The sequence below is a fragment of the Anas acuta genome, chromosome Z (genome assembly GCF_963932015.1).
Source record: "Anas acuta chromosome Z, bAnaAcu1.1, whole genome shotgun sequence".
Lineage (NCBI taxonomy): Eukaryota > Metazoa > Chordata > Aves > Anseriformes > Anatidae > Anas > Anas acuta.
The window spans coordinates 23,350,563-23,372,135 of NC_089017.1; the positions used below are offsets into that span (position 1 = coordinate 23,350,563).

The 21,573-nt window shown below is 43.8% G+C and overlaps 1 protein-coding gene across 2 annotated transcripts in view; it reads left to right on the forward strand.

Moving 5' to 3' along the window:
* The first annotated feature begins 17,946 nt into the window (after positions 1-17,946).
* DMRT1 (doublesex and mab-3 related transcription factor 1) overlaps positions 17,947-21,573 on the forward strand; it is a 60,903-nt gene continuing 57,276 nt past the window's right edge. For both annotated transcript variants that reach the window (XM_068667354.1, XM_068667355.1), the window contains exons 1-2: positions 17,947-18,358; positions 21,001-21,184. In XM_068667354.1, the coding sequence (XP_068523455.1) occupies positions 18,050-18,358; positions 21,001-21,184 (493 nt within the window). In that variant the 5' untranslated portion in view covers positions 17,947-18,049. The remainder of the gene's footprint in view (positions 18,359-21,000; positions 21,185-21,573) is intronic.

Consider the following 21,573-nt stretch of genomic DNA (forward strand, 5'->3'; position numbering starts at 1 on the left):
GAAAAAAGATTAATTTTTCACTTAAACGGAAGGGATTAAACAGAGAGCTTGTGAGTGCTGTGTTCTCATTTGGCAGACTAAAATAATTTCCCTTTGATTAATTGTTCTTTCCTCTTCTCTAGGGCACTCCTAGGCTTAGCAGAAAGACATCACCTGGTCCTACCCACAGAGCAACATTTGAATAGTGGTGCATGAATATCTGTAAAAATCTTAATGCCATCTTCAAGCTGCTAAATGTTACTGTTTTACTGAGACAGATACTGAATGTAATTGTCTTGTGCCTGAACTCACCAGCAAAGTGAAAGCAGAGATCTAGTGCTAAAGATAGAAAACTACAAACTTGAAGCAAGCATATAGTGAGATAGCACTCAGCTGAGAGCCTTAGCCAGAACTGTTGTTTTGCTCACCTACACATCTTTCCATACACTGGCATAAATCATGTTTTTCTTTGCTATAGATTGTCCTTCCCTATGTTGTATACTGCCTAAAAGGTCTAAAGCTATCCTTGCAGGGGTCCCAGTGGCTTGTTTTTAATCGTTCTAAAATATTTATATTTACTGTGCCTAGACTTTATCACAGTAACATTCTGATAAATTTCATTCCAACACGATTTTGGTGTTTTTAATCATTTTGAAATTCAGAAGTTGCAGTTGCTTAAATAGTGAGCTCCGTGGAGCTTGAGCTGGTGGGTAACTGGGTTAGATACTGGGGATAGGTCCTCTCATGAGGTCAGAAGTTCACTAAGTAAGTTGTTGCTAATTGGGGATAATGTATAACTTTTTATATGAAAGATAATAGTATCTATAAAATTAACTCGCACAGTATTTTCAACATTTTATATTCCTTAATAATTAAAAACTACATGAAGAATGACATGTCATGTTACCATATTTTTATTAACTGTGTCAGTGTATAAGCTCCATACATGTTTATTGGAGAGTAAAATTAGAGGTACCAGCTGTATATTCCCCGTGAGTGGAATTGAGTGTAGTTCTCGGTGCATATTTATGGAATGCTATTACCTTGTCACATTCACTTTAGTCATGTGTATTTAAATGTTTGAAGTGCCTTAGACTCTTGCCATATTTTCAGAATAAAATTTCATTATGCTGTTTTACTCCTCTCCTGTTTTACGTGTGATTTGTCATCATCCAGAAATGCTGCAAGCTACACCTGCAGCAGCGAAACAGGACAGATGGGTAAGTCAAGGCAGGAGGACTGGATCGTTCAACCCTTGGGGGCTGCTCATGCAAACAGCATCGTGGCCTGCATTAACTTCTTCCTGCAGACTGGAAGGAAAAGCTTTGCCCAGGATGGTCTGCCTTCACTGATCTTGAGCTTGTGTTGAAAGCTGGACCCTTTGCTGAACTGGGAGAGAGCTGGCCTCCCTCTCCTGCCTGGGGGAGGCATCACGGGGAGACCCTGAAGGACTGTGCTCGAGTGGTTTGACCTAGCTCTCTGCCAGTTGCCAGCTGAAATGAAACCCTTTGAGCTTTGTCTTCCTGGGGTAAATGCCTCAGCATAGCAATCCCAAACAAGACCCTTCACTTACGCCCTTTGCTTTGTCAGCTACACTCAGCTGGGGACAGTTGATGCATGCTTCACTACGTGTCCATTGTCACCAAGGGAGGAGCCTCGAACCAGCTGCCACAGATCCACAGTGCAGCACTGTCTGCCTGAGAACTGGCCACACATATGAAGTACGTGACATCAGCACAGGCTTCCTAACAAATTTAATGTTCACATAGGAGCTGGGTGGGCTTCTGGTTCAACCCTCCCCTGCTAAAGCACACTGCTGGAAGAGCTGGTCCCCTTGGACATACCCAGTTTCCCTACCAAAAACCCCACAGCATCATTTCGAGTCGGTGAAGCCTGTGCCTGGGGAAGCAGCACCACTGACAATTCCCCCAGTGTGTGCTTCAGTGCTGGGAGAGGGAGCTCACGCGCAGCAGCTGCAGCAATAGAAGCCATGGGCTGGTTAGACTGGGAAGCTTTTGTGGCTTTCCAACACCCTTACAGCTACATCTTCCCCAACAAGCTCTCAGGAGAACAGACTCGGATGCTCTCACTGCTGTCTGAGGCCATGTTGGGTCAATGAGGCAAAAGTGTCATTTGTTTTGTTTTTAGAACTGTTATCTGCCAGCCCTTGCCACTATTTGGACTTCAGTTTGCTTTCCAAGAGTTAATTTGTTCTTGTCCTTATGAGTCACATCATGCCCTGATGGTGTTACATCAAGCTGATGAAGTGGGGAAAAAAAAAAAAAAAAAAAAAGGGATGGCTGCCTTAATCTCTCTCCAGAACTTGTTCGTTTGTTCTAATTAATGTATTTTTAATTTCACAGAAAGTCCTTTTTTTTTCATTATATATATATATATATTTTTATGCATACTTGCCTGTATCTAATGGATTAAAATTTTGTTTAATAGAGAAACATTGTGTCACCAGGTCAGAATTTGGACCAGGGACAGGTTTCTACTTTCTGTTACACCAGGAGTGTAACTTTTATTTTGCACTGGTTTTACCAGCAACCACTTAGTTGTGCTTCCTTAAGGAAATAAGTAGACATACCTTTAACATTGACTTATATCTCATGACAGCTGTTTTAAAGCCTGTAGATTACGCTCCAAAGTCTGACTTTGTTAAGAGTATGTTGAGCCACCTGACAAAGTCCCCCCCATACAAATACAAAATGCAAAAAATACAAAAAAATACAAAGTCTCTGTATCGCTGCTGCAAATACCTTTCACAGTAGCACATCCAACATGTCTTTGCCACCAAGACAGTTTTTCAAAGAGTGATTTTTGGTGCTGTACTACTACACTGCTACAGTGGCTCATTTGCATACATGAACGTTTGTATATATTGTAGCCTGAGGCTAAAAAGGATTTGAAACACCTGTTAATTTTGATTTCCAATTAGTGAGCCATGATTCTTGTGATCTGGATTGGTGCAAGTCCATGTCTCTGTCACCACAGCTCAGTGTGGGAGTCTTGGGCATGCAATCACCCGAGAAGGGTTTAAAATAACTGGTTCCGTGATTTTAGTGTGAAATGTCAGAGAGTCACCAAACATAACTTTATATGTCTTTTTACCTGAAGATAAGTGTAAGAACAACTGGGTGGACTATTCAGTGGTAAGGAGTCAGCTAGAAGGTTGCACCCAGAGAGTGGTGGCTGATGGATCTATGTCCAAGTGGAGGCCGGTGGCGAATGGTGTACCTCAGGGGTCTGTCCTGGGGCTGGTCCTGTTTAATAGCTTTGTTAATGACAGACAGTGGGATTAAGTGCACCCATTTTTGGGGAGGTCCTGTGTAAACCCTGGAGTTGGACTTAATGGTCTTTGTAGGTCCCTTCCTACTCAGGATATTCTATGAGTCTATTAGTATTTTGCCAAAGTCAGGGAATGCCTTCCGTCATCTGACCTGAAATTCTGTGAGGGGAGATATAGTGGATTGAGCAATATAAGCAGTTTAAATAAACAAATAAATAACAATAATTACTTAGCATTTTGTTCTCTTTGATGGCTCTCCTGTCTCCAAGAGGTTAACACCTGAAGCAGCTAACACTGTGAGAATCAGGGCTTTCCCCAGGAAATAGTTAGAAGGATCCTAAAAACATTTAGACCCACCAATGCCCTCTGCAAGCCAAGTTGAATTCCACCTGCTAATGCTGGACAGGTGCTGCGATGAAGGGTTTTACCATGCATACCAGCTCTGACTTAAATTCCCCCTACACGGTCTCCCAGGCATTTGTTTTCCAATTCAGATCAGATGATGATTGACTCTGAGTATACCCAAGAATGATATTGTTGTCACCTTTGAACTCCAACTGTCAGTGAATATATAAAAGCTCTGGCACTTTTTCAAGGCCATAAAGAACTTCACTGTATTTTTTCCAGTTATACTGTTACACATTAAGTCAGGCTGAGTGCTGCTTGCAATCACCCTAGCAGATAAGAAGTGACGGTTACCAGAACTGAGTTTTACTGTGATGGAAATTAGCCTATGCACTGTTGATCTAAATGCAATGACTAAAGAAGGCATTTTTGCAGGACATACTTTTGGAGTTTTTATCTTCTTGATGCAACTGGAAGAACTGAAGTTATTCCAGAAATAGCTTTATGTCTGTTTCTCCTGGTGCTTTTGGCTGAGAAGTCTGGCTGCTCGGAGTCCAGTTCAGCCCTGGTGTGAGTAATGCAAGCCTTGGCGTCAGTCCCTGAAATGCAGGACTGGCTCTGTTTGCTGGGATGGAAGAGGCCCAAAGGCTACAGACGTCCTCATACCTTTGAAAGTCAGCAGCAGACCTGGCCAGCTCAGTGCTCACACAATTCAGCTGTGAGCAGCTCTCTTCAGTGGGTTCTTTGGCTGTATGCAGGTCTGTCAACTTTATCTTTGCCTGCATCCAGATTCATCAACAGGAAGCTTAATGACAAACTAGCCCTGGCAAAATGGAGAAGCATCAAAACAGAGGCTGTGTCCGCAGTGTGTAGGACTAATGTAGATGCTTTGGTCTGCCCCTGAGAGGCAACAAGAACCGGAGAAAGGAGGTCAAGGAGTGGTGCCAGAAAACGTTCACAGAGGGTTTTGTATTAAACATTCTTAGAAATGATTATAAAGAGATTAGAGGAAAGGGGATCCCAGATTCAGGTTTGTTTCATAATCCGGTTTGGAATTGCGAAAGTGTTTGACCTCACTATTCACAGCCTAATGCAATGCATGGTGAAGTCAATGAAAAAGTCTCCGCTGATTTCAGTCAAATTTGGCTGCTGTGGCTCTCCGCATGTATATGCTGAACTGAAGTGTCCCTTCAGAGTTCAGATAACTGGTTGCTGCCCATTTCTGCCAGCTGCTGCACCTTCTGTTTGGTTGGTGTATCATCCAACATACCAGTACCTCATTGCTTCTCAATAAGTACAGTAGAGAGTGCTCTCAAGCAGCCACAGAATTGCATGCTATCAGCAAGAATATTTGGGAACCCCTGAATGAGATATTTTGAAGTTATATAATGAAAACTGAATAGCTTTTTTTTTTCTTTTTTTTTTTCTTTTTTTTTTTCTTTTTTCTTTTTTTTTGGTAAAGATGATTGTAGCAACTTGTTAAAAGTGTTTGTGAAACAGCGTGTCTGTTTTCCTGCCAAGTTTTTAGGCAATGGGAATAAAGCATGTGAGTAAATCATGCTGGAAGCAGTACTGCCTTACGGCTGTACGCATACATTGGTCAACACATCACATCGTTCTTTGTTATAGGTGATTAATGAATTCAATGCCTCAAAAACTCTGCTGGAAGTGTTCTGCTTCCTTAATGATGTGCACTTCCAGCTTTTCACATTAGAAGAAAAAGATAAGCCTTTTTCCCCCACACACACTCCCGCTCCATGTATGATCCATCCTGACAGATGTTCATGAATGACCATCAGGAAAACTTGGAGCTTTCAGGCTGTTGCTACCTGTCAGCACCTGCAGCCTTTCAAAGGATGGCAGCAGGCATGGCAGCAAGCTTGATGAGCCTTATTTTTCTGTATTATTTTATCCACCTGCTCCCTTGCCCCGTTCTGCTGCCCTGGTTGAGTGATATTCTTTCCCCTTGGCCACTTCTTGCTGGGAACAAGTACTGTGCATTTTCTGTTTGGTTAGCCAACACAGCCAGTGCCACCAAAGATAAATTGCCTTTTAAATAATTCTTGCTATATAAAACTACCCTTCAGAGACCTCTGCAGTGGAGATCTGTAAATAAAGGCACCGTTATATTCTTAACTGAGGATTATTAAATACATTCAGCCATAAATAGAAAAAGTCAATCTCCATGTCTTCTAAACATAACTACAATTATTTCCAGGGTTATTGCTTAGATAACACAAGGGGTAACATTTTTTTCAAAGCAGTGCACAGGGTTTTGTATAAGCTGTAAATGCTGATCTGAATGGAAGTAGCACAGAGACACTTCTAGGAGATGCACTGGCATTTTTTTCTTCAGCTTTTCACTTAATGGCTTTAGCCACAGATGCAGAAAAACCCTTGCTGCATTTCCCATAGAACTTTGGCTAGACAGAGTTGGTATAAGTGTAGCTCATGTTCCCTCAGTAACATTGTCATTCCTCATTCAGCCACATTAATTTCCCTGAGATGAAGATAAGCCATTTCATTTGCATACCAAGGCAAAGAGGCAGACTACAGAAGATCTTTTTCGACTCCTTGGTCTTTGTATCCCACTGCTCTTTAAGGCATGAAAAGCCACCTGCTGTCCGTGATGGTCAAACTGTGATTCCCTTTGCATTGCTGCTGGACATTTTCTGGGCCAGATAAGCAAATTTTCTCTAGTCTTCAGGGTCAGTGAGACTTGAAGGCCTGCCAGTTACAACCCTGTGGCACTGGGGAAGTGTGAGCAGGCAGAAGCTGGCCCAGGAAATGGATTTCCCACTCAGTGCAGTCATTCTTGCAAATTTGTCATGAGAATTTTCCAGTCTAACCACATATATCTGCTCAGAGTCTCTTTATTGTGGTGGTTTAATCTGCAGGAGGTGGTTTAGTAGCAGGAGGAGCAAGACGCCTGTTAACATCTTCCACAGTGGATGTTGATCTGGGAGGTGTGTGAGTAGAACAGCTATATAGAGAGGTTGGGAGATATTAGAAATATATCTCTCAACATAATAAATAATGTTTATTTATCTCATAATAAAATGAGATTTGGTTTAGGAAAATCAGACTGAAACAGCTGAGGAAACATAATGCATGTTTGCAGGAGCAGGAGAAGTTAGAAAGGAATAACATGGAAAGAGAACTTGTCCGAGAGTACATTAAAGAAGAGCTGTCAGTGTAATGAGAGCAAAAGCGGTCCGTGCATTATTTTTCAGTTTTCTTCAGATGGAGCAGGGGGCACCTGACCCTGAAGGTACGGCGCAGCTTGGCAACATTTCCAGTCACTGTGTCCCAAGGGACACGGCTCCAAAGGCTGATGCCATCAGTCTGACCAAAAACAGCTGTTAACAAGTTGTAAGTTGAACTTGAGGAAGAAATTTCAAAGGATACTTACATTTTGTTAAGAGATGAGTCCTGAATATAAGGAATGTAACCCCCCCCCCCTGGTATGTGACTGTGGAAATAGTGAGCAGTACAGATGATTTCCAAAGGGGCAAAGAGATAAATCTAAGGGTGAGAAAGCTCTTCAGGTTAGCTTTGCAAACATCAGGTTTTAGTTCTTGAAATGCCTCAGTGAGTTTTTCAATTAATATGAGCTTGTTGCCACCTCTGTCTATGTGTCATAGGATAATTGTACATTCCGGCCTTCATACAACAATGCGAGTTTTGGCAAAATTGGGTCAACAATAGCAGACAGAGCAGACACACACAGATACGTGAAAATGGGCATGTATGTTTGCACATTTCTGAAAACAGACTACCAATAAGAATGTGCGTCCTGCCTTCAATCCGTGTGAATGAAATCATCCACTGCCCTTCCATAGTGTCCCTTGTGTCCCCTGGAGAGCCCAGCCCTACCACCAGGACCAGCAGGTCCCTCGAGGCCGCCTCTTGAGTGAGCTCTCCATGGAGCAGGGAGACCTCTACAGACAGGATAAATCCAACACTGCCGGCATGAGTTCGCAGGAAAATAACAAGTTACTGGCCTTTTTTTTTTTTTTTTTTTTTTCAAAAGAAGCAAAAGAAGAGGGAGTCACGGGTTGGTGTAAGGATAGTTTAATAAAAGGGAGGGGGAAAATAAATTTTAAAAAAGCACATTGGGAAGAAAAAAAAAATATTCTCTGCTTCCCATTAATGAGCAATGTTCGGCCACATCCCAGGAAGGAGGGCCTCAATACATGTAGCAGTTGTTTGGGAGGACAGACATCTTCATAAAGACAGCCTCCCCTGCCCCACTCCTTCCCCTTGCCTACCCTTTATTGCTGAATGTGACACCACAAGGTAAGGAGTGTCCACTGGTGGGTTTAGGTCAGCTGCCCTGGGGATGTCCCCTCCCCACCCCTTGCCCACGCCCTTTTGGCTCTGGGGGGTTTGGGCGGTGTCTAAGAGACACAAGGCTGGTGCCATGGCTGCTCCAGATACAGGTGCAGGCAGAGCAGCTGCAGGGAAAGTTAACTCCATCCCAACCAGACCCTGTGCAACAGAGGATCTTTTTACTGTTCAGTCATTGTTGCAAGGGACACACAATTGTAATTGAGACCATCTCCTGATGTTGCACAGGATGCCCCCCCCCCAAAAAAAAAAAAAATCTGACCACATGTCAGAGAGCATTGTCCAAACACTCCTTGAGCTCGGGCGGTCTCAGTGCTGTGACCACTGCCCAGGGGGAGCCATGGGGAGCCTGTCCCCATGCCCGACCACCCTCTGGGTGCAGACCCTTTCCCTAACCCCCAGCCTGACCCTCCCCTGTCCCAGCTCCATGCCGTTCCCTCGGGTCCTGTCGCTGTCCCCAGAGAGCAGAGCTCAGCGCCTGCCCCTCCGCTCCCCTCCTGAGGGAGCTGCAGGCCGCCATGAGGCCTCCCCTCAGCCTGCTCTGCTCGGGGCTGAGCAAACCAAGGGGCCTCAGCTGCTCCTCATACTTCTTGCCCTCTAGACCCTTCACCACCTTTGTTGCCCTCTCTGATAGTGTTATGTCCTTTTTATACTGTGGCACCCCAAACTGGGTACAGTGCTCGCGGTGAGGCCGCCCAGCGCAGAGCAGAGCAGGACAATCCCTTCCCCCACCAGCTGGCAGTGCTGGGCCTGATGCACCCCAGGGCAGGGTTGCCCCTCCTGGCTGCCAGGGCACACTGCTGGCTCCTGTTCAGCTTGCTGTGGACCAGAAACCCCAAACCCTTTCTGTGGGCCCGATCTCCAGCCTCTTGTCCCTCAGTCAACATGTATATCCAAGGTTTCCTTGTCCCAGGTGCAGAAGCTTGCAGTTATTTTTGTTAAACTCCATGTGTTTGGTGGTTGCCTAGGCCTCTACTCTGTCAAGATCTCGCTGCAAGGCCTCTCTACCTTTGAGGGAGTCAACAGCTCCTCTCAATTTATTGTCATCCACAAACTTACTTAGAATACCTTTAAGCCCTGCATCCATGTAATTTAGGAAAACATAAAGTCTTGGTCTTATAATATTTTTTTTTTCTAGCTTAACTTTGAGTTGATTGCTTGCTGCTTTCTGCTGGAGTTTTGTACTTACAAGGATGCCCAGCAATATTCTCCTGAGATCTGGGATCAGGAGCTAGAAAAATGCTGTGGCCTCTGTCCCAGCGTTGCCCTTGGAAGGAGTGACTATCACTGCAAAACAACTGCTAACAGAAAAGTAAGCTCCACAGAAAGACACCATGCCGTGTAACCCTGCATTAAACTGCAAAACCCCTAAAGCTCCTCTGTCAACTCAGGATGGAAGAATTTTGGGAGCCTGACATTACCTTCCAGAGAATTGTTAGTAGTGGCTTTTTTTTTTTTTTTTTTTTTCTGACCGGTCTACACAAAATGAGGAGGGCTATCCAGGAGACAGGCTCTGTGATCTACCTCTGCTCTAGGAATTAAACTTTCCCTCTCATTAAAGGATTATTTTCTGAGGACTCTAATGCCCTACCAGCTGGTGAGAGAGACACATTTCTGGTGCCTGGGTGTGCCATTTCCAGCTGAAGTGTGATAAAGGCACAAACACATGAGCTTCTCCCTCACCAACCCTTGCCAGCAACTAGATCAAAAGAGCCACTTGCCATAATTTACAACTGATGAGGATCACGGTCAAAACTTTCTTCCATTTGAATAAAAGTTTTTATATTATTCTCTTACGTCTGCAAGAAAAGGTTCTTCAAAGATGGGTATAAAACAGGAAAATAGACTATCTACCTTAGGCCTGTCCAAGGAATGCTGTAGTCCACTGCTGGTAAGCATTACTGAAGGGTATGACGACAAGCTGCATTGGACATGCTGTTCCAGAACTGAACTATGTGAACTCAGGAACTAGCTATCCTGAAGAATTTTACTCAAAATGGAACACAAACTGCAGATCTGCAAGAAAAACATATGACTCACTTCCATCTCTGCCTCCTATACTTTTTTTCCAGCATTGTAAGTAAACTAACAAGTCCCTCGTCATAATGTGGCTGTTTTTCCCCCTGCTTTGATTAAATTAAAACACAACCAAGTGTGTGAAAGTTGTTCCTCCAGTTCCCTGCCAGAAGGAGGCTTGTGTTAACCAGCATTCTGAGGCCAGGCCACTCCTGAATTCGGTTGCTGGAACTCACAGTCTCCCTCTATCACCATCACCTGCATTGACCCACCTATAAACTATGATTACCTTAGCAACCTCATTTGACTTGATCTTGGACATCATTATTTTCAGTGTCTTTCATTAGTGCTCATTAAATTGGTCAAGTGGCGCCCCTTTGATCTTAACATTAGTAATATTTAGTAATCTTTTAGAGACCTTTGAATACAAAGAAAAGGTAAATGCAACATATTCATTGAAACGACATTGCCAGATTCCATTACAACTCTTAACAAATAGGATGTCATGATTGGAACAGGCAAGTCATTTTTTATTTTTTTTTTATAATTTTCATTTATCTAAAATTCATCTAAAGGTTTGTTTTGTTTTGTTTTAAATGAAAGAAGTGGTCTCATTGGAGCACATAAGAGTAAACAGTTACTGGAAGTTGGTTAAGTTGGTTAAGGTATGTGTTCTTTACCCAGAACATCACGAAGCTGATGTGAACATCCAGGCAGTTATTTACGATACATACCATTCAGCTGGTACAATATGGGGATCCTATAGACAGCAGTTATGGTCTGTAGGGTTCATGGATACTTGTGCAATTTTACAGGCATACCCTACCTACATTCAAGTACCCGATAAACTATCTTCACAGATAGTTCATTATTATGAACTCTGAGAAGCAGATTTTCAGTATTGAAAAGGCAATCTTCGGGCTTTTGTTTCTCAAAAATAGGTAAGAGAAAATAATAGCTTAAACTACCATGCAGCAAAGCTACTTTACTTTACTACGTGTTACCTGTTACAATTTCAAACTCTGAAGGTATTTAAGTAGATTAAATAGATTTTATTCAGGCACCATGAATCACTTTGCCGGCATCGCAGAGCTGGGCCCTGAATGGTTTTATTCTGGCATCTGCAAGAGATTGTTTGCATAGGGATGACAGAAAATGAAAATGTCTGATTAATTAGATTCCACACAATGTTCCCATCACCTGACAAGGCAGCTCCATGTCTAGACAAAGCCAGCCTAATTAAAATTAATAGCCTGGCAGTCAAAATCATTTGTAACAATGTGTCAGCTTCCTTAGCACCTTCAAGCCAATAGAACTGGAGAAACTCAATTACTCCTAATTAGCCAATGTGCATATAAGATGTACAGAGATCATCAACCCCGACACTGCTGACTGACATACAAGTAATAGAAGAAAAGTGTTACCTAAGGAAGCCAACTATCTAGGCATTCTGATTATCTTTATCTTGATAGCACTGTGCAAAGCTGTCAGTGATGGGTGTAGGTCTTCTGGGGCCCGGATCTCCTGGATCCCTCCCCCATAATGGATTCTCAGCATGAAGGAGGATAAGCTCTTGAGGATGAGGAGATCTAATGGTCTGCTGGCAGCATGTGTAGACCACCTCTGAAGTGCCTGACTGTTCTAGAGGCTCCAGGGCACCGACAAGAGAGGGAAGAAGCTGCAGGGGAGGAAAGTCAGGCTGACAGGCCAAAGGAAATCCCTTTTCTGAGCCAGGAGGTTAGCAGCTCACTTCAAGTAGTTTCACAGCATGGCCAATTAGGTAACAGTCATTTGACTTTGATTAAAATATACAGAAGAGCTCTGCTCTGGTAGGAGGCAATTCTGACACCTCCAGGCTCCCTCATAGTGCAACTTTGCACAGTGGATTTGAAGACTGCATGCAGGAAGCAGGAGGACATGAGGAAAGAGTGGCACAAAACTGCTCATAGACATGTGTGTGACACCAACTGATTTTGTTGGCCAGTCCCACAGAAGGAAATGTGCTCCCATGAGAGCAGCATGTTACATGAAAAAGATATTCTCCACTTATTTAGGTTTAAACAAAAAAAGGAGAAAATAAATTCACAGAAAGCTGTTATAACAATACATTTGCTTTTGTTAAGCATGGCAAAAACTGGCCCTTCAGGTACCTTTGAAAAATAGTTAAATCCCTCAGAAACCTGGGACTCCATCATTTTTAGGTTATTTAAGATAAAGAATGTAAAATAATAATATCTTGCACAATTAAAAAAATGTAGGTAATAAAGCAAGTGCTTTATAATTTGAAATGATCTATTTGTTCCTTTAAATACCAATGGAGTTGCTCAATGAAGTGGGAATTTAACTGTATCCATTAAAAGATTAAAGACCATAAATAAAAAAGTAGCAATTAATTGTGTTGCCTATTTTAAGAGGCTGGAGCTGAGTTTGTCACACTCTGGCAGTCTATCAAACTCAGCTCCATTACAGATGTCTTAGAGCTGAATTGATGATGATATTCAAAACTAAGGGCATTCCATGCAGTAGTCGTACCCTGATGAAAAGAGCTCAAACATATAGATGGCTTATGTGATTCTATCATTCTTACAGTGTGAATTACAAATGTTAGAAATGTCAGCTTAATGAGTCATGCAAGAGTCTTCAATGTTCTAAGTCACTGGATCCAATTAATTTTTAAGTGTGCTGAAAATGAACAATGAAGACTGAGAAGAAGCAATCCAGTGGTTTCCCTATACTCACTTTTTTACTTCTATTTTAAAAGTCGCACCTAATAATGCTTCCAAATAGCTACCCAAAGTCAGTTATTAACCACAACTGAAATTTCCAAGGAGCTGACAGCATATTCTCTTCAGCCTTTAAATCTGCAATGAAATGATTCTGACTTCTGTGAAGAAATATGAAAACACAGAATGCAGGTGTTCAATGAAAGGAATTACCATTTTTTTTCCCTTTTCTTTATCCCTGTTACTAGAAGAACTAGTTGCAGAATAGGTATGACAAATGTGCATTGGTCCATGACGTCGTGCATGACATATGTCCATTAGCTTCATCGTGCTTGGAAATTCCTTTGTTTTTGTACTGTGCTTGGCATGATGTAATGGAGTGAGTTTTGTTTCCAGTGAGTTGTGTTTTTATCGAGCGCTGTGGGCCAACATCATTGGCTGGGCTTGCCACAGTGAAGGTGAAGGGCCATCTGTTGTTTCAGACAGGCTCTCATCTGTTCTCATCTGTTTGGGGTAGGTTTGATGCTGTTCCTTGTCCCCTGCCAATGTCCCTTCTTGCACCTTTTGGAGAAGGATCTCCTAGGTGGGTCTGGATTTACGCTAAGAGAAGAGAATATGAACTGAGCGTGCTGAAGAGCTCACACCCAACAACAACCTGCCAACAACCATCATTCTCTCCCAGCAGAGCTGGGAATAGCAGCTTTTCAGACTGAAGCAGCAAGATGTCCCCGTACTCACTGATTAAAGGCTGTGTGTGAATCCTCTCCTCAGGGGCTCTCCTAGTAGCACATCGGGGCTCCAAGTACCTGAAAGCTCTATGCCCTAGAAACACAAAAGCAACATCTAACTTGCATTAACCATGGAAAAAGTAATCACTGGGTGCACAAATAAGCAATCGTGAGGTACTGCAGGTACACAGAAGCATTTTTCAGGACCAAGGAAGAATGAAGTGCTCAGAAGTTTATGTCTGAATGAAGACAGTTTAATTGAAAAGATTTTTAGCACAAGCTACCAGTGGGTCATCAGATTTCAGAGATCTTGAGCAATGCTGCTGGTGCCATAGAGTGCTGGTGCACTCTATTACACTATCACAGAAAAGTGCCTAAGCTGACAACACTTGAGGTGATTTTAAACCCATTAAATATGGGGCATTTCAATGGAAGATATCGGTCTGGATCAGCCTGTTCTCAGAAGAAACCTTTACCTTTTTGTGGTAACCTGTATGAAGAAATTATCAAAGCATGAGTACAGAAAGAGACAAAAATAAATAAATAAATAGCTATATGCTGCCAGAAAGTATCAAGAAAATTATCTGCCTGGAATACATAACTTTACCTATGGGATTGTGTTTCATGAGCCAGAAGGAAAAACTTCAGCTTTTATGTAAGTTAATGGAAGTTTAAAATAAGGAATGAGTGAAATAAAAAGATCTGCACAAGTATACACGTAAAACTGCGAAAAGTGTATGGCTTATTTATGCCACCTACTGGATTTTTCCTGAAGTAAAGAACTATGTGAAGTAAACTTTGGATAGTTGTCACAATCCTGCTGGGCTCTGTCACTCCAGCTGATGCTTGCTTCCCTTCACAGAGGGAGCTACATGCACAGGCAGACCAGCCGACCACTCACACAAGTAAATGACACACGTGGACTGTCGGAGCTCCAGGACTGCAGATGGGGATAGTGGTACACCTATTTATTCTGCTAACAGGATGGCTGTGCAGCAGAGCTAAGCCATCCACAGCCCTCCAGCTTTGGATGAAAGCTAGGAGTCAGCACTAGGCGCCAGCTAGCGAGGAGTCTCATGGCTGCTGCCAGTGCCTCGAGGGAACATGCTGGCACCATCTCACTCCCTTGCTTGACTCCCTCTGGCTGTCCCTTGGTATTTCGTTCTAAATGTCCAGAAAGTTTACAGACACACTGATGTTTTCATAGGCAGTGTGAATGCTTTATCTTCTGTCCCTTACCACCTCTGCTGCTGAAGTGCTGTCGGGTGGCCATAACTCCCCCATGGTATGGTCTGCAAAATGGCCATGGAGAGTCAAAAAGATCTTCTGCAAAGAAAGGGCAAAACTGCTCCGGCTTGACCCACTGTCAGGTTAAAAAAAAAAAAAAAAAAAAAAAAGAGAGAGAGAGAGAGAATCAGACCCAGCAGATGCAGGCAATTCATATGCCTGGGATATGGAGAATAACATGGAGGATTGAAGTCACATGAAGAGAGGTGTGGGTAACTGGGACACTAAATGATGTTGAGTCATTTTGCTTCTGGTGGTGTTCAGCCCTTGCTCAACAGGCTGCTGCAAGGGGGTGACCACAGGGTCTTTGAGTACAATGCTCATGGTGCTGAGGCACAAAGCCAGGGGTCTAAGATAGGGGCATGGAGAAAAGGGGAGAGCTACGCTCCTTCATGGCTAATACATTAACTATTGCTTTATTTTTTTTTCCAGTTATTTAAATAATTAATAATTAAGTTTCTTCATTCACTGCAGAATTCCAGACTATGAACTATATATATATATTATATATATATATATACATATATATATATATATATTTTTTTTCAGAATAGCATTAGAAAGAGGAACTCTTGGTTTAGCCACAGAATACAGAGAAGTAATGCAATCTCATCCCAGTTTCCTTCACACTCAGAGAGTCCTTTTTGGAAGCTAAGACGATGGTCAGCTTTTACGGGGGAAACATGCCCTGCAAGATACTGAATGGCACTCAGCCCTGCTGACTTTGGTGAAACTAATTTGCTTTGCAGGCAATGGTGTCAGATTTGGGTCCTCTGAATTTGTTGCCTTTCTACTGAGATGGTCAGTCACACCAAATGTAGTGGGGGTGACATGGCTTGTTCACATCTGTCCCTCCAGACAATGATTTTGTTAGCAAATAAAACTTTTTCTAGGTACAAAGGATATCAAAAGACATTCATTAGCAATGCTTGAAGACTTCAGCATTTTTGCATTTTTGTCTAAGCTTAAGGATAGCTATCAGCTATCCAGAACACAAAGCAAAAATGTTATTTGATTTTTCTTATGATTTTTCACCAGAAACATTTATTACAATTTCTTACTTCCAAAAATGCCAGGAAATAGCTGTGTTATTTAATCACCAATATCATTGTTGGATTCAAATTAGAAGCACCCAGACTTACATTAAATAAATGAATATGATTTCGTGAAGACTTGCAGGGAGATTGCTCTGATATGTGTTGGAACTGTTAACAACCATCTTCTATACCTGCATGAGTCCAATGGACAGCCAACCCAGTAATGGATTTACATACTCACCAAACACCCATTTAAAAAAAAAAAGGGGGGGGGGGAACAAACCAGATTACGCACTAAAATCATACTCAAAGTGTGGCTTGAGCTAACTAAAACAAGGGAATTCATAGTTAAAGGACTGGCTGTGTACTTGTATTCAGCAGGCACCTTGCTATTTCAGTGGCATTCATCCAGAACACAAAATACCAGATTAGTACTACTAACAACTTCAATATTTTGTTCCTTACCAATAGGTTTCGTAACATTATGGATAACAGGGATCTGTGCAATTGTCCTGAAAAGCAGGAGTATGAAATACTACTTACGTGAAAGACAGCTGAATTAATATTCATCTTGCTTTATTTGCATCTTGTGATTCACCTTTGAGCGTGGCTGTCGTGCTTAGTTCTTAGTGAAATGTCATATATAAGCAGCTGGTGACCACTATTATTTCTCCTTTGTCTGTCTTTCCCTCCTTTACAGGCTGTGCTTCTCTTTTCTCATTTTTTCACTCCTTTCAGCTTTTCTCTTCCTCCTCCCATCATTTCTGATGTGTTTTATCTTCTCGTTTTCATACCTTGGTTTTGTTAGTCTTCCTTGTTATGATGTTTTAGCCTCCTTTCCATCTCCTTTTCCACTTGAAGTTTCAATTGACTTCAAGACAATTTGCATTTGAGCACCTGGAAACATCCCTGTCAGGGCTCAGCCACCTGAAGAAGAACTCCACATGCTGGAGTTCCACTTTCAAGACTGACTTGCTCATTGTCAACAACTTTGGAGCCTAATCAATGCCCCTACAGTCTAAGAAGATCTCAGCTGGTTTTATTCAGGGATGAATTTCACTTTTCAGGATAGGAAGCTAAGAATGCCTGTTTGCATTTCTCACTTTCTTAAACATTAGTGATACACACCATCTGTTGCATTGTGAAATTATATAATTTTTGCTGTAGTAAAGGTTGTGTCCACCTTCCCTTTTTGCAGGAAAATGTGCAGTTGCTAATGTCAGAAGAGGCAGTCCCGGCAGAGTGATGTGAGTCGGGTGACGTTAACACCCTCCTGCCAACACTTCCCAGATGCTGCTTCTGCTGCTGGTTGAGGACAGAACCAAGTCCTTGTTGAGGACTATTTGGCTGCTCAAGACTGGGAGTATTTTAATGTGTGGCTGGAAAACTCCACAAATGTCTCCTATGTTGTGCTGTGAAGTTATAAAAATATATATATATTCTTTAAAATCTATTTAGCAAATGGTAATTCAAAGTACTGAGCAAGAATGAATGGAGGCTTTCTTTGGGCGGGGTTGGCATTGGTTATTTACTGGGAGGGAGGCTCAGCCTGAGCGGAATTAGCAGGGAGATAGCTGATGTAGAAGAGGGAGAAGCTTTCCTTGGCTTCATCCAGGAGAAATAAATTTCTACCTGCTGTAACTTATTACTATCTGATATGCTGAGTCATGAAGCTGGGGTTATAGAAATCTTTATGCAATCTTTATAAATCAGCCTCACATAATCTCAGGCGCCTTCTGCTTCATCTCTGTTGAGTCACTCATCTGACAGTTGTCATTCATCTTAGATTGAGATGTAATTTAATAGTTTCATTTCGGCATGAAGATAGCGTCACCTGAAGCCGAGCCCGGAAAGATTTAAAGGTGTAACAGAGGAAATATTAATACTGTAAATAATATCTGTAGAGCTGCCGGGGTCTGTAAATCACGCAAGGAGAAGGGGAGCCCATGCAAAGGAGGGAAGGAAAAAGGCATCTTCCCGGGCAAAGCTCTGCCCGCCTGCACCCGCTCCGCAGCCCCTGCAGCCCGTGTCCCCCACAAACACCCAGCCCAGCGCCCAGCCCCCAGCGCCCTGCACCTGCGGCCGGGGGGCGGCAGCGGGGAGCGGGCCGGGCCGGGCCGTGCCCCCCGGCGGAGAGGGCTCGGCCCCGGGGGGGCGGAGGGGACCCCGCAGGGAGGGGCGAGGCCGGGCCGCGAGGGGTGGCGGGGCGGAGCGGGACGGGACGGGACGGGACGGGACGGGACGGGAGGGCACCGACGGGCCGGGCCGGGCCGGGACGCGCAGCCCGCCGCCATGCCCAATGACTCCCCGGCCTTCGGCGAGCCCCCGGAGGCGCCCGGCCCCGCGGACAAGGCGGGCGGCTTCGCCCAAATGGCGGCCGCCCCGGCACCGGGGGTCGCCTCCTCCTCCTCGTCCTCGTCCTCCTCTTCCTCGGCGGCGGCGGCGGGGAAGAAGCTGCCGCGGCTGCCCAAGTGCGCCCGCTGCCGCAACCACGGGTACTCGTCGCCGCTGAAGGGGCACAAGCGGTTCTGCATGTGGCGGGACTGCCAGTGCAAGAAGTGCAGCCTGATCGCCGAGCGGCAGCGGGTCATGGCAGCGCAGGTGAGGCGCGGGGCGGCCGGGATGGGGGGGCTGGGGGGCGAAGCTGGGCTCCGTCACGTAGCGCCTTTAAACAATAAATTAATTAAACTTCTTCTTTTTTTGTCTTCCTTCACATGAAAACGCGTGCAGGAGTTAGGCGGCTGGCAGCGGACTTCTGAGCGCGGCTGAATATGTATTGATTTTAAAACACGAGCTCACCAAAACTTAAACACGCTTGCAGCCTTCAGGCTTTTACCTGACGCTACGTTGTTTGTTTTGTCCGTCGAACAGCTTGTTTTTAACTAAACGATTATCCATCCAACTAGCAGCCAGTGGCAGTGTTTTCCCCTCCCAGTTTCAGATCCGGTATATCCATTTGACCTTACATTAGGTGGCTTTTGATGAGTTCGTTTCCAAGAAAACATATTTTTCTTTCTTTCCTTAAAATACTTATACACAGCTGTTTAAAAACTTTATTAATACTTCATGGAGAGGCTCTCTATACGCAGGGCTGCCTACAGCTTATAACCTTAAATCTAAATTGCAAATCATTGCCATGCCGAGGCAAACCAAGCTACATCCATTTCTGCACAGAGATAACTTTATTCATTAGTGATTCCCTCTGAAGTCACAGCTCTGCCTGATAACGTTTAACGAGGCTCTGTTAGTCCCTGTGAGCCTTGTGTTGAAAACTTCATTAATGAGGAGTCCTGGGAGTGATACGGCTAATGTGCTTGAGCCCTGTGAGTGGGATTGCACATCCCGGTTCACGCAAATAAAGCCCTTCAGACAGATTAATTGGAAGGTGCTAGGACTAACTGGTACAATTAAAGGCAGGGATGCCAGACCCGTGGACCCGCTTCACAGGTAATGTGCACTCAGAACTTCACAGTCCCATGGAAAATGAGTGTCCCAATGCCAGACTAAAACTCCTAGTAGCCCTCCTTGAAATCCTTCCCCATTTTTTAAAAATAATTTTATTTAATTATTCCATGCAGTTAGATTAAAATTCCTTTGAATCCATGGGGAGTTTTGGTTCATTTAAGTAATTCCTCCCAGCTAATACTACAATGGTCCAGAAATAGTGGATTATGCCAAAGTTACATGTGCTATCTCTGCCAGGTGTGAACCATGGGATAATAAACATGGGTCCCTTTTTGGAGCCCCTCAGGGAAGAGAAAGCAGGTTTTTTTCTTTCTTTCTTTCTTCTTTTTTTTTTTTTTTTTTTTTTTCCCGCTGTGAAGCTGTCCCCTTCTGTACAGGTAGTTCTGCCGCCCAGTAGTTCCTTTCACACCGTGAATTCCTCTCTCCAGCTGGCCCTTGCAGAGGGGGGCTTTCTCTTCCCTGCCTAGTATTTGAAAGTGGTTTCAAAAGCCTCCCTCACTGAACCTTATCTGTGTAGGAGCTGCACATTGAAAGTCTGTCTTTACCCCTTTTGATATATTTCTGCAGTAAGCCACTTTGCGCTGGTGGAATTTTGCAGGTCAAGGTTGTTGGTTTGTGAAGTCAAACCAAAAAAAAAAGGGACTAAGTCCCATAGTGTTTGCACATCTATATGCTCTGTTTTGAAAGTATGTTTTTAACGGGCTGTCATTAATTTCTCTGATAGTATTACATATGCATATTAGGAAAATGTGGCTGTTGAACATGGCCAGGAAACAGAGGCACATCCCGGAGAATTACCCAGGAGAATTTCCTGCAGAAGAAGCCCATGATCATGGTCTGCAATCTAGTACAGATTTCCGTGGTTCAGATGCAGATGCAAAGCAGTTGCTATGTGGCAAGTTGCAGGGTGGATAGCTACAAAGCTGTGCTGCCTGGCAATGTCTCAGGACTTGGCATAGGTGGATGGCTGTGCAAAACCGACCTGCCTGTTCAGGTGAGGCAGAAGGGGTGTGCTGTACCCTCTGAATCTTCAGTAGGCATTGCATGTGGCTTGTTTGCACCCGTGTCCAGAGTTTGCATTGCCTGTGGGCTTTGCTAGTGCAGACTAGGCTCTGGAGCTGCATCAGTGTTGGGAAAGGAACGGGGAGCTGCTGCTGCACCAGACGTGGCCAGCTGCATGCAATGTGTGTGACACTTGCTGAAATGCTTGCAGGGTAGTTCCCTGCCTTCTGTGTGCCTCTGCCAGAAAGCCCTCTGTGTGTACTGACTGTACCATGTATTGAAATTCCCTTGATTTCCAACCAAGAGCAAGCAAGGCAGCCCAGCAGGCTTGGACAGAGCAACAGATTGCAAGTATAAACACTCATAAAGAGTTACCTTATTAAGGTGAAGAGGCACAGCAAGACTGAAAGGTGATTTCTTATCCCCAGGAGCTGTTTATCAGCAGAGTGGAATGGGTCTATGCATTTGTCAATATGCTTCACCCAAGAGCAACTGTATTGCACGAATGCAGTCAGCCTTAATGTGACCTCATTGGAAGAAGGTGGCACCGGCATTTCATGGGTTTGTTCACATATGCTTGGATGGAAAAGTGGTTGCTTTTAAATAGCTCAACAATCTCTTTTATATCTTCCTATACCCACTGGCTGGATTATGCCATCAACACTTCAGAGAGTACCAAGAAACAAAAACAGCCTTGAGTTTGAGTCTTGCCTGTTGCCATTACAAATTGTGCTGAAGTCAGAGAACATGCCCTACATCTGTCTTCTTGTTCCCAGGTTGCACTGAGAAGGCAGCAAGCTCAGGAAGAGGAACTGGGAATCAGCCACCCAGTACCCCTGCCCAGTGTCCCAGAGCAGTTCATTAAGAAGAATGGTGGTGGGAGCTCTTGTCTCTTGCTGGAAAGCAGCAGCCCTACACATTCCACGAGTACAGCAACAGCAGCAACTAACACGCCATCAGGTAAAGTGCTGGGAGAGATCAGCTCACTGCTTGGGGCAGGAGCTGGCATTATTTACACCTGCCTGCTGTTTCACCTCATTCCCCTGTCTACAGTCACAGTGGAGTCCCCTCTCCAACAACTCTGTTGTGCTGTTGGTATGGCTAGTAAAAGGGAGGAACCCAGCATCAATCTTTCATATTTTATTTTGTTATTTTTACTTGAAAATCAAAATAAATCTGAATAAGACTAGCGCTCTGTTGAATTTCCATGTGTGTATACCTGCAAGTAGTGATTTACAGGGAGCTTTTCCCCTTTCTCCCCAAATACTTTTCCTTCCTTGCTTCTGCCATGGTCCTGCCAACTACTTGTTGACTGTCTCTTTATCTTCTTCAAAACTGAAGCTAGGTGT